The sequence below is a fragment of the Zonotrichia albicollis genome, chromosome 1 (genome assembly GCF_047830755.1).
Source record: "Zonotrichia albicollis isolate bZonAlb1 chromosome 1, bZonAlb1.hap1, whole genome shotgun sequence".
Taxonomy (NCBI): Eukaryota; Metazoa; Chordata; class Aves; order Passeriformes; family Passerellidae; genus Zonotrichia; species Zonotrichia albicollis.
In genome coordinates this window covers 93,477,466-93,490,343 of record NC_133819.1, presented here as the reverse complement: position 1 = coordinate 93,490,343, position 12,878 = coordinate 93,477,466, and the positions used below count along the sequence as shown (strand labels likewise).

At 38.7% G+C, this 12,878-nt stretch overlaps 1 protein-coding gene across 2 annotated transcripts in view; it reads left to right on the top strand.

Annotated features, from left to right (window-relative positions):
- LOC102063117 (uncharacterized) overlaps positions 1-12,878 on the top strand; it is a 28,622-nt gene that overhangs the window by 3,878 nt on the left and 11,866 nt on the right. The window contains exons 3-5 of one of the 2 annotated variants that reach the window (XM_005482984.3): positions 2,361-2,394; positions 9,211-9,261; positions 11,076-11,153. In XM_005482984.3, coding sequence (XP_005483041.2) covers positions 2,361-2,394; positions 9,211-9,261; positions 11,076-11,153 — 163 coding nt within the window. The remainder of the gene's footprint in view (positions 1-2,360; positions 2,395-9,210; positions 9,262-11,075; positions 11,154-12,878) is intronic. The other variant, XM_014264279.3, reaches the window with a different exon arrangement.

The window sequence follows — 12,878 nt, the reverse complement described above, 5'->3', positions numbered from 1 at the left end:
TTGTTTTTTTCCACAGCTGAGGAGAAATCTAGGTTTTTTGGGACAATGGTCCCCAAATCAATTACACCTATGGTGTACATACCTGGAATATGGTAGTATGTGATACAATTTATTCTGATTTTGTAAGTATGCTTTAGGTTTATAGCTCGGTCTGCTAGGGAGATCCTAGAGTGGAACACCTTTTTTCCATGTGTTTTGATCAGCCCTTTGCAGGTATGGCATCAGCAGAAGAACACTGTTTATTTTGTGAGTTGTGTTTGGAACACAGATGAAGATTGTTCTGGTTCTATCAAAGATCCAAGTTTCCTTGCTCCCCTTCAAGTCTAGAGTTAAGTAGAAATGCCTGCCATGTCCTACAGGCTTTTCAGAAACAAGTAATGTTCAAATCTGTGAAGAGAGCTGTTAGCATTTGTCTTCATCATTTCAGTATTCTCATTTCTTGTCTCTCACCCCTGATTGTTGCACATCAGAACCTGTGGTTGAAATGCCTGATGTGCAGACAACTTTTCTGTCCTTTTTGTGGCAGGAAAATCAACCATTGCTGTTTAAACATTTCAGTCATGCATATTTGTGTTGATACTTGGAATGCTAATGTAGCTAGTTACAGGAAAATGACCTTGCTGTTGGATTGTTTATATTTGGTCCCAAAAAGCATGCCATTGTGTTCTGCACCATATCTTCTGTTAGTTCTCTTTCTGCACCGAGAAACTTCAATTGTGGAGATTTCTTTTGAGGGGAAAAGCCAAGCAGAAGACAAAACCCCAGAACTTGATTTGTTTATTATGAGTGTGAAGTATTAGAATAAGTAGAATTTCCATGCATATCCTTGTATATCTGACTGATATATTTAAAGATGGGGTATGTTTAAGACAAACTAAATTATGTTCATATAATACTTAACTATGCAATTGAAACTGTTCTGTTAAATAACCTGTGAACTTCAGTTGTGTAGGCAACTACCTTATGCAGTAGCTCATACAGACTGCCATGTGCCCAGAAGGTTTGAATCCTTAAAACCAGTAGTTTTTGAGTTTTGGCTTCTCAAAGTTAGACACTTTGCCAAAAGTTACTCTAACTTTTCAGTCTTAGCTCAAAAACAGCTGTTACAATTCCTGAACCAGAACAGAGAATAAGATTCTCACCAAATGTGTGAGAATCTTAATTCCTGATCTAGTAGCAGGGATCACAAGTAAAATAGACACTTTAGCTTCAGTTGTGAAACTACATTTCTGATATTAACAAAAGCAGTAAACCAGGTGCAGTCAAAGGTGATTGTCTGAAAATGGCAGGAGGAAATTCTCTTTAAACAGCAGCTCACAATTGCTAATGTTTTCTGTGCTTGTCTGAAAACTTGGTATTAGCAGCTGTTTGTTGTAAAACTGGAGAATGAGTAACAAAAGCACTTGGAACAGCATAACTGTGAGGAACACTGTGTATTACTAAGCTTGTGAAATCCTGTTGAATTTATACAAAACCATCCACTGCCTGTGGCAATACCAGGACTTGGGTCACTTCCTTATTTTATAGCTGCCACGAAAGTACAGCTGCTTGGCTTCTCAGACAATTAACTGTTTTATCAGTCTTGCTTCCTGTTGAATTGCCACACCCATGTCCAGCATCTCTTCCATGCCACTGAATATTGAAAATACAGCACTTAACTCCATGGACTGCTCTGGACAGACAGCTGCTGTAGTGGTAGAATGATCACACTATTGTTTTATTCTTGTAAATGACAAGTTTGTGTTTACTTGCCAGAAAATTGTCAAAATGAATCAGGATTGCTTAGCTATTAAATGGAAATTTAACTTCTTTTCTTTAGATTCTGCCAAAAAGCAACCATCTATTCTGGATTCAGCCAGTGCAAGACACTTTTCCTGTTCTTCATGATATGAATGATCTTTCCTGAGATTTGGCTAGCCTTAAGGTTTAACCAAATCCACTCAGAAAATGATGGGGGAGCTGCTTTCAGTTAGTTTTTCCTTTTGGCGTAAGATTTTTTTTGTTGTTGTCGGAACTATGCCTTCTGAAAACTTAGGAGCTGTAGTCATACTTTAGGTTTTCTGGCATCGTTCAGATGTGTTTCAAGCCATAATCATCCCTTAAAACTTCGCTAAATAACAGGGTTTTCTTGAAAGTAACCTTGTGTTAACTGTAAGTACAACTCTGTCGGTACTTCCAGCTTTTGCAGACAATCATAAAGGCTCTAATTTTTCCTGTTTGACCATGGAAATTTTGGCCTGTAATGAAATTCATCTGCAAAGGCTTCTCTGGAAGTGCTGGATTTTTCCTTCAAATGATGCAGCACATTAATTTATTTTTCTTATTCTATTTTGGGATGACTTGCATCTTCATAATTAAAGCAAGAGAAAGCCATGAGACGCAGGAATCTCTATTGTAAGTATAATACTTTTTTCTTCCAGCCTCCTAGGATAGATATTGCTTGGGGATTTACTGTTTTGTTGCTTTTCTAATAGTTCAGGTATTTGCATTTGCCAGTTTATGTCTCTAACTGTGTTTCTCTTTATATGCTGAACATTCTTCTGAGATTTGTCTAGTGAACTGCTGACAAAGAATTGTTTTAGAGTATGAAACCTTACTTATGCCTTTTCACATACAAATATTTATGTATCTGTCTAGTGGAGGGATGTATAGTCAGTGTTTTAGTTTCTCACCTTCTCAGGCTAAACTGTCTCCTACTTGTCTGTCAGCTTGATGCATGCACTGCTGAGTTTCAGGCAGAATGCTGAGAAGCTAAATCAGCAGGCTGACACAGCAGTGTTGCAGATGCAGCTCTACCAGTGCTGAAGCTGCTTGGCTGCATCACAGGAATGTTCTGCCTCTCTTTATTGTAGTGGACTTGGAGGAGCAAAGATGTATTCAAGGTGAATTCAGTTGTTGGGGTGTCTTTTCCCCAGAAACTGAGAATGTGAATCCAGACTGTCATATGTCAATGAAAGTAGAAGTTGTGGTGAAAGGTTGGAAATGTGATGTATACTTCGCTCACAGTTGAAATGAAAATCTTGTTGTAAAGCTACTTATGATGACATACAGGAAGCAGAGGGATAAGCAGATGTGGGAATACTGATAAAAATCAATGAGATTATTAAAAACCAAATGGTTATAGTCAGTCACACAAGAAACAAGCGTTTCACTTCTACTTTATCTTCTTAGCCTGTTCTCCGAAGAAGCAAGGCTTACATTCCACCTTTATCATCTGTTCCCCAGTGTCTTTTGAACCTCTCAGCCTTTTTGAACCAAGGTGATCAGAGGTGCCTGAAGACACACATCTGCACAGGGAAGAGTGACAGTGTCAGTCCTGTACTGAGGGAAGTGCTGCAGGCTGAGCTCACCACTTGCTGCACCCTGAAGAATCAACAAGCAAGAAAGATCTGGGAAAATGCTGGTCAGAGCCCTTTCCTAAGAGACTGAGCTTCATTAGCTGCTCTCAGGGTTTTGTGCTGATGGGGGAGTTAGTGCAAGACATGTCATTCAAGTGTGAGAACAGTCATGAGATTTTGCCTCAGTCACCTGTGACTGCTGTATGGTAACGGAGCTCCCTGACAGAATTTGAGGAGTTGTGGAAACTTCCAAGTCTTCTCAAAGTCCGGTGGATTCAAGTGCTACAAAATTGTCTTTACACCTCAGTAACAAGAACAGATTTGTGTGGGTCTGGTCAAGGGCTTTTAGTGGAAGACATTTTCTACAGATTTGTTTGAGTTTTGTGTGAGAAATGATCATTAAAAGTAATACTCATTAAGTGAAGAGATTCATTCTTCAAGATCATAAAACCTGGTTTTAGAGGAATAATGTATGGGATGCATGTGGCAGAAAGTGACTTGAATAAGAGGACAGAAGTTGTGGTAGCAAGGCTGTGGAAAGAGTGGTAACAGCAGGAACCTGTTGCAAATACCTATGGCTTTAGAAAACAGAGCTGTATGTACTACAGTCTCTGTGTTCCATGGAGAATTAAGAATTAATCCAAAGGTTAAGAATGTGTGCATGCTACAAGTACTGTATCCTTGGAAATGTCATGACTTGGAATCTTTCAACTGGGATGTGTCCTGCAGAACAAGAAGTCAAAATATCTAATTAATCAAGTGAAGAATTTAGAAGCTTTGGTAAGCAAGTTAGCTGTGTCCTCTGGAGGAGTCTCAACATCACAGGGTACCAAATGTCAGAAGCATTGCAAGACACGTTTTTATCCAGAAAGTTCTCTGCCTCAGGAATAATTTTGAAGCTATCAGAAACTTACTTCTAATAAAAAATTATTATTAATACTATTGATGTCTCCTTTATTCTGCTGTCTATTGCATTCTGCTTCACTGAAGATCAAGTTGTGGAAGGTCAATTTGCAAGCCACTGGTGGGGTTTATTTGTCCAAAGAGGCTGAAATTTGGTCTGATGAAATTTATTTGTATGTTTTAGTTGTGCTGCTTTAGATTTTTTTGCAAGTAGAAAAGCTGTTTTCTTAAGTAACTTTTCAGAGGTGTTGGGAACTATAATGCTGAATTATGTAGTCAGTATGTGTGTAGAACTTCTTGAACTCTCCCATGGACATATTACCAATTATATAAATAATTCTCCTTCAAGGTCCAGCAGATCCAGTAAATTCATTGTGCTCTGTCCCTGATACAAAAGTGTAATGATTAATTCATCTGGCCTTTATTTTTTCATTTTAAATAGCTGGGTTTTTTTTAATTGTTTGTAGACCTCTGAGATAGGTCTGAGGTAAGCATGAACAAAAATTATTAAATTTAGTAGTAAAGTTTTGTGAATGCACATGGGAAGTATGGATTTTTTTAAATTACCTGCTAAACTGTGTAAAGTTTGAATCTAATTTAATTTCAGTATATAAATTATTTATATGCTTTTGTTATTGTTGCTGGATCTGCAGTCTTGTTCTAATGTTCATGCTATCAAATGTTCCAGTGAGATTGAAATGTGACAGCATGTTCACAGAGCTGGAGTTCAAAGAGCCAGGAAAAAAAATGATGTGAAAGTGAAGGATGAGTTTTCTTGGAAGTAATTCAGGATGACACCTGACAAGTATCTGAAATGTACACTGTCTAAAAAGGAAAAGGTACTTCAGAGGATGAGGCTTGACATATTTAGAATGTTTTACACCAATATCTGCATTTTCTTCTTTGCTGCAGAATTAAAAAAAGTTCCTTTGTCAGTAGGGAGAACACCTCGTAAAACAAACACCTGCCATTTGTAAACCAAAATTTAAAAAGACAAAGTATTTGAATTCTGAGTATTTCCAAATGGGATATGCCATACATCCTTTCTGAACCCACCAAAAGTTTCTTGATAATCCAGCAGTGGTGAGTGTATGTAACCTGTGTTACTGCACAACCATGTTGACTTCAAAGTCAGTTAAGTGAGGAAATGCATCTGATTCCAGGTGTTTGTTTTTGGAGGAGTTCTACTTCCTGTAAGAAAGGTGACTTTCTTCATCACATTACTGTGTGAGTTCCCATATGGCAAAACTATCCACAAGCTGTTTTTGTGGTTATGACAAAATTGGATATGTTGGGTTGGTTTGGCTTGGGTTTTTTTTTTCCCCTTCAGCAGTTCAGAGGAAAGCAACACAATGGAAGGTGTGGAAATAGAAGATGCTGGAGTTCTGGGACTTAGTAAGAGTGTTAAATCAAGGCACAGATGAGTACATGAATTTCAGTCATGTGATTCCTTTGTACAGTCATGTAATTGGACAGATGGAATACTTCTTTCAGCCCTTTTTTAAGGCAGTTGCCCATGTGTTCAGGGATAAGGAGTGGAAGGGAATGAATAGTAAAGTTTTGAAAGCTTTTTGCTTTGAGCAAGAGGCACTAAATGATGGGGCAAAGCCAATATACACATAGGCCAATATTTACTGGGCAGTAGCAAAATGCAGTGGTTTACTACAGTTAGCTCAAGCAAGAGGCATAATACAGAGTATGAGCTCTATTAAAGCCCTTTATGGACAAAGGGCTTAGTGGTGAAATGAATATGGCACAGAGGAGTGGGTTAATGAATTTATTTGTACAGCCTGTGGAATTTTTCTTGCATTACAGTATGATGCAGAGGAAGCTTGTCCTGCTCTTTATAGCAATACAAATGGAAAATGTAATAAGGGATGTTGTATGTTTTAGCTGCTGGATCTACTAATCTGTATTTATACCCTTCAACTTAAAACCTGTAAATTCCACCATGAGTAAAGAAAGCTTCATTATGGTTGTTCTGTAAAACATGGAGTCGAGGAGAGGATTCCAGTTTGAAGATAAGCTGCAGTTGCTAAACAGCATTGAAGACAAGTTCTTTCTCCAGTGAAGGCACAGATGTGGTGGATTCTGCCTTGTGTTCACCAATGATAAACTTAGCAGTATCCTGATCAGCATTTCAACTTAATATGTTAAGAAATTGATATGTTTTAACATGTCCCTCCATGCTCAGTGTCTGTTAAACATGGATAAGGATGTGTTTTTTGGATATATATCTACTGCTGAGTCTTCAATGGAGAAGCCTGGAAGTTCTATTCTGACTTACAGACTAGAAGAGAAAATGTTTCAGAAGCCATAATAATAGAAGTATAAGGTGGAACATTATTTCAATATCCTTACTACTTTTGTCTTGGGGATTTCCTTGACATGGTGGAATCTGGCATCTTTGTTTCCCCTTCACTTCCCTTTATACTCAAAAGGGAATCTGGTGCTGAGCTTGGGACATTCTTGTTGCTGCTGAATAGCTGAGCTGACAGTGTCTGAAACTGCCCTTTTGTTTTGAAACATGGCTGTTACATTTCTGGCAGTCATTAGGAATGTGTGTGCATTACAAATACATAAACAGATGTTTCTTCTCCACCTTTTATATGTTCAGTGCTCTGTAATTGAATATTGAAAGGAAAGGGTTTTTTGGGGAGTTGCTTTTGTTGGGTTTTTTTGTTTGTTCATGTGCATAGCTAGTATTTGGAACATAGTTCTTACTAAATAAAATAATCAGGTGGAAGAGATTTCCTGAGACTGATTAGGTGATTTCCTAACTTCCTGATTGAAGCAAGACTACAACTAGTGCTGGATCATCACTTCCTTGCTGAATCCTTGAACATGTTGACAGGCAGAGATTCTTCTACATGTGTTTAATATCAGTCTGCTGTTGCTCCTCTGTTCAAGGAGGAATTTTATCCTAATATCTAATCTTTGCACCTGAAGCAGCTATTCCTGGCTGCTACTTTTTAATGCTTCTGTCAGGTTCCCACAGGGCTGTACATTTTGTAGCTGCTGTTCAGGTATCCATGCTATTTATTATGTCTCCTCTTCATCTCCACCAGTCTAAACAAGTCCAGCTCCCAAGCCTGTTCTCATAAATTATTTGCCATTTTGCTGGGCCCCCCTCTACATCCCCCTTGAACTGAACAGGAGTGATAGTAGTCATCCTTACAGGTCCTAGATAATGGGGGAGAAGATATTCTGCAGTGACTGCCCGTGCAGTTTCTGTGTTCCCAAGGTCCCACTCAGCTGAAGCTGTGGCATCAGTTGTATTCCCTAAATTACTGTTGCCTATGAATTTTCTGAGGGTGTTTTAAGAATCTGTAACCTGGCTGGGAATGCATCCCTGGGCATTGTGGGCCCTGGAATTTGCTCTTTGCGGGATTCTGCTGCTTACTGGACACCAGGAGGCTGCTTTGTTGATAGTTTCCCTTTGAGCCTGGCAGACCAGCTGATTTTCAGCTCATTGATCAGTCTGGCATGCTTTAGAGAACATACTATGTTGGTTTGGTTTTGAGATGCTTAAGAAATATATTATTGATAGCAGTACAAAGCCACGTGGCTAGGCGTGAATTAAATGTTAGCCTGGGAACATGCTGCTGCTGAATGGGAAAGTCTTCAAGATCAAAACTGCTTTGTTAAACATTTGTGGGCAGCAATGATCTTTACTTAATGCTTTTTCTCTTTTGTAGTTAAATAAAATTCAATCCCCCACTCTGCTACCTTTGGTGATAGCAGCAGCTATCACAATTTGATTTTTAGCTTGACCATATTTGTAAACTCTTACCACATTAAGGCAGAATGTGCTGAGAACTGCTTCTGGTACAATTCTCTGTAAATTCACTTTGTTCCTAGAAGTAAACTAAATAAAGCATTTTTTCACATAAGCCTATTTGTATCATATAACATTTGGCCATGTCTGCACATGCTGGACCTGGCATCTTAACTTGAGCTTCAGACACTAATTGAACAATTCTGACAGTAAGTAATTGTTCTAATTGGAAAATGCCTGGGGATCTTCTTGCTACCAGATACTTTAAAACTTTTAACTGAAAAATATGCATAATTTATTTTAAGGAATCAAGGGAGATATGCTTTCCCGTACCCCTTCCATTATGTTAATATTGGAGAGTTGTTTGCAAAATGTTTGTAACCTTGATTTTATTTCATTTATAGCTTTGATACCTATCTCTTAATTCCCTATGCAGAAAGAGGAATAAAATTTATGTATGCAACATGTTGTGTTTGCCATTACTGTAGAAAAGTTTATTACTTCAAAATTAGGAATTATGTGTACAAATAATTAATAATTTACCTTACACTTTTTCCATCAAATGAGTATTAATGTATCACCTTATTTTAATCTTGATTGTTGTGACTTACAAAACATTGACAGCGTCATTAAAGCGCTGTGGTTTGTGTGTCTGTGGATTTGAGGGAGAGAAGGGCAAGGGAGAAATTCCAACAGTGTAAGTGCACACCTTAACATTCACTTTGAAGCTCTGAGTGGTTAGGAATAGATACAGACCCCTGTGTAAAAGAAGATGTAGTTTAATGACTATATTAATTTTGTCTGAGACTGTTTAGTCTCTGAATGTTTAGACCAGAAGCTTTTGTTGGATATCTGGAACACAGATGGATTGTTGAGCATGATACTGCATAGTTAAAATAATTAAAATAAGTATCCAATATAAAAAGCACTTAAAAATCAAATAAACATTGAATATTCTGGTTTCTGTGACATTTGTGTATTTGGTATTTTGTGTTGTTGGAGAAGGGGAATGGAGTGGGAGACTTAGAGCAATGAAGTTAAAAAAGAAAACTACCAAGATGGAATACTGAGCCTATATGAAATTGCAAACTGAAGATATTGTTCCATTCTGTAATATGTGTCAATGATCTACTAAGTACTTAATAAAAGCAAATGAGAAGAAGTAATCTGACTGTCAAACTCTTATCCTAGGTTCTTCGGCTCTAATCCAAGTTCCAATGAAGTACCGAGTGCTCAGACGAGGTACCTGAATATAAATGATGCCTTTTTCTCATGCAACCATTGGGACCATTGCTTTTCTTCTGTGCACTGGTTCATTGATGTAAAAAAAAGATCTTAGGAGAATAAGAAGTTACAAGTATTTTTATGGAAAAAGTTTCAAACTTGAGACATAGTTTCTGTCTTCATGATTATCTGACAATATTGTAATGAATCTAGCTAGTATTTTTTTAGTTGGTGAAGTTTTCAATGAGAAAATTTGCAGCATGATCAGAGGACAGTGAAAATATGACAAACCAAAAGCACATAAACCAAGAACAGCATGGGTTGCTTGCTATTAAGACAAAAGTATTTAGTTGTGTGTTAGGAAACAAGAAGAAAATGGCTGTTACCTTGACCAAACCTGTAACTTTTTTCTGCATGCATCTTTCCATATTAAGTCCAAAAGATCATGTGCAATTCTCGGTCAGCTTGGGAATAACCAGCTCACACTGAGCTGCTGCACAGGCTCACAAATTCATGCATTTCAGTGTTGATGAAAGTCTGTCTGTGGAGATGAATTACTGGGCACCAGCTTGTTACATGTTGACTCTGTCACATGCTACTGCTGCATGTCACCTCAGGTGATAGAAAACCCCACCAAAACAAAGATTTTAAGAAGACTCTGAACTTTTGGTGAAAGTGGGCCATATTGTTGCTGTGGCAGGAGGTGTCTCACAAGGTATTTTGTAGTACTGTTATATTGCAAGAGGTTTTTCATCTAAATGGTGCAACTTAGTGAAGTTTTTGTTTGTGTTCAATTTTGGAGTTTGACTTGATAGCATAGTAGCACAGGCATATTTCTAATGGCGTGAATATTTAAGGATGAATATGAAATTACCTCTTCTTGTGAAGTTTTTTGGGGTTTTTTTAGCCATAACCTGACATCCTAGTGGGAAAGAATACAGTAACAGTTCCATGCTTGTGATATTTCTACTTGTTTGCTCTGATTTGAAGAAACTAGCAGTGTTAATTACTCTTACACAATTCATTGGTCAGTTGTATGTAATTAGGTAGATGAATTCTGGTTCTGCACTTTTTTTTTTGCAGATTAAAAATATGTTTTTAACCCTTCATCATGGTCTTTTATAATGCCCAACATTTGAATACACTTAGTGTCTCGTTGAGATTATTTTGCAGGTTGTTTTAGCTGAACTCTGCTGGTGTTCTAAGCTGAGCAGGAATGCTTTAGAAGTGTTTTAGGCAGAGCAAAAATCAGGCTATCAAAACTCAGTGAGGGGCAAGATAGAGCCCTGATTGAAACACTGCTAGTTCAGGAATATACTGAGTGTGTCTGTGCAGCCTTTGGGCTGCCCAGAGCTCAAAAGGTATTTGCTGTATTAGTGAAAATTGTGGTTTTTGTTAGCCTTAAGGCAGTATAACTCTTGAACTTCAGACTCCAAACAAGCAGTCCCAGAACACTGTATGAGTGTTAGGTTTTTGATGGGAGGAGGTTGATGGCTTTTCTTTTTTTTTATGAGAACTGACACAGTGTGGGACATGCTGTGCATGTGAACTTCATGCCTTTCCTCAGTAAACTGAATTGTGTTAGAAGTCTTGTTTTGCTTATTTGCTTCTTTTCTTAGAGACATTAGATCCTTGTGTATAAAATTGTTATGGAAGAGAAAGTGTTGGATTTTTTCTCTGGGGGACTGAGGTCTTGCCTGTTTTCCTTATGCATTTCAGAGTGCAAATGACTTTTGTCACCATTAATCTCCCATTAGAAACTTATTTGTCATAGACATTATGTGTAAACTATATAATGTGTAATGCCTCTTTATGTGTATTTTTTACTTCAGTGAAGAGATCATTCACAGGGTACATAACCTGTCTGAAGGATTTTGTGAATGATCCCAGAAGAGAAGAGCCTCTAGTTGGTATGGTTTTTTGTTCTATAAATTGCATGCCTTTGAATTTGTTACCAAATGACTTTATTTTGAAATAAAAGGTGGGATTTTAGTTACTATTTCATTTTCTGTAAATGTATTTAATAACTGACCTATCTCATACCATTTTAAATTTAGTTTAATGCACTGGGTATTATAAAGGCCTCCTTAATTGTTAACTTGTTCCTGACGGAGCCATTTAAGTCAAGAGGCTTTTTCCAGGTCACAGAATGGTTGAGGTTGGGAGGGGCCTATGCTGATTTTAACCCTTGCTCAAGTTCCAGAGGAGGTTGTCTGGGACCATGTCAGATGGCTTTTGAAAATCTTCAGGGTGAAGAACTACAATCTCTCAGGGAAATCTGTTCCAGTACTCAGTCACCCGCACAGTCAGAATGTGTTTCCTGATCTTCAGACCGTATCTCCTGCTTCAGTTGTGCTGTTGCCTCTTGTCCTGGCACCGGGCACCACTGAAAACAGCTCCCTCTTTGCACCTTCATCTCAAGTATTTATACACAGTGATGAGATTTCCTCTTGAGGCTGAACATAGGAGAGATGCTCTAGTACCGTTGTAATTTTCATGGCCCTTCATATGCCCTTGTCTCTTGTACTGTGCAGTCCAGAACTTGACACAGCATTCCAGGAATGGCTCTACTGGTGCTGAGAGGAGCCTGCTGTGAGCACTCCTTGTGCAGCCCAGGATACTGTCAGCCTTTGCTGGCTCATCTTCAGCTTGCTGTCCACTGGGCCCTTTCCTGCCAGTGTTCTTCCTGGCTAGCCAGCCCCCAGCATGCCCTGGTGCTTGTTCTTCTCTGATGCAGGACTTGGCACTTGCCCTTGCTGATCTGCCTGAGCTTCCTGTCAGCCCAGCTCCAGGCACTCAGGGTCCCTCTGGGTGGCAGCACAACCCTCTGGTGTATCTGCATCCCTCCCAGTTATGTGTCATCATCAGCCTTGCTGAGGTTGTGCTCTGCATCATCATCCAGATCATTAATGAAGGTTTTGAGCAGGACTGGCCCCAGTACTGACCCCTGGGGTGCACTGCTACCTTCTGGCCTCCAAATGGACCTCATGCCACTGGTGACTTTTCATCAGTCGTGGTTCTTTGTGGCTTTCCATTTGGTGGGATATACAGATATTTCCACTCTGTGAGATATTTTTCCTCACTGTCCTTGGCTGTACTGGAAGTAGTGAGATTAATTTTAATGCTTTCCTTCTAACTGCTAGGTTAGAAACCCTTAGGAGAGTAGCAAGGCTGCTTGTCAGTGGCCTTAGTGTTCCAAGTGTGTCATGGTGGCCTGGAGAAATAGGTTCTCTGATGAAGGCCTAAGTAGCAAATTTCCTAGTATTAACAGAACATTTCTCTGTTTAGTGCATTGTCTCCACCTAATAAATTGCTAGGCTTTTTAACATTAATACTTTACTATAAGCATTTGTAATAGAAAACACTTTGGTTGCAAAAACAGTTTAAGTTCATTTGGTGATAATTTATTTTCAGAGTTAAGATTTAGCAGTATGATAATATAGCAAGTTTGAGATGGAGTTGAATTTTTCATAGCAGCCTGTATGGTTTGGATTTGTGTCTGAAGCAGTTTTGATGACACCCCAGTGGTTTTTCCTGTTGCTGAGCAGTGCACCTGCATCAAGACTGTTTTGTTATTCTGGGCTTTCACCCTTGAGTAAGCTCGGGGTGGGCAAGAGACTGGGAGGTGGCACATC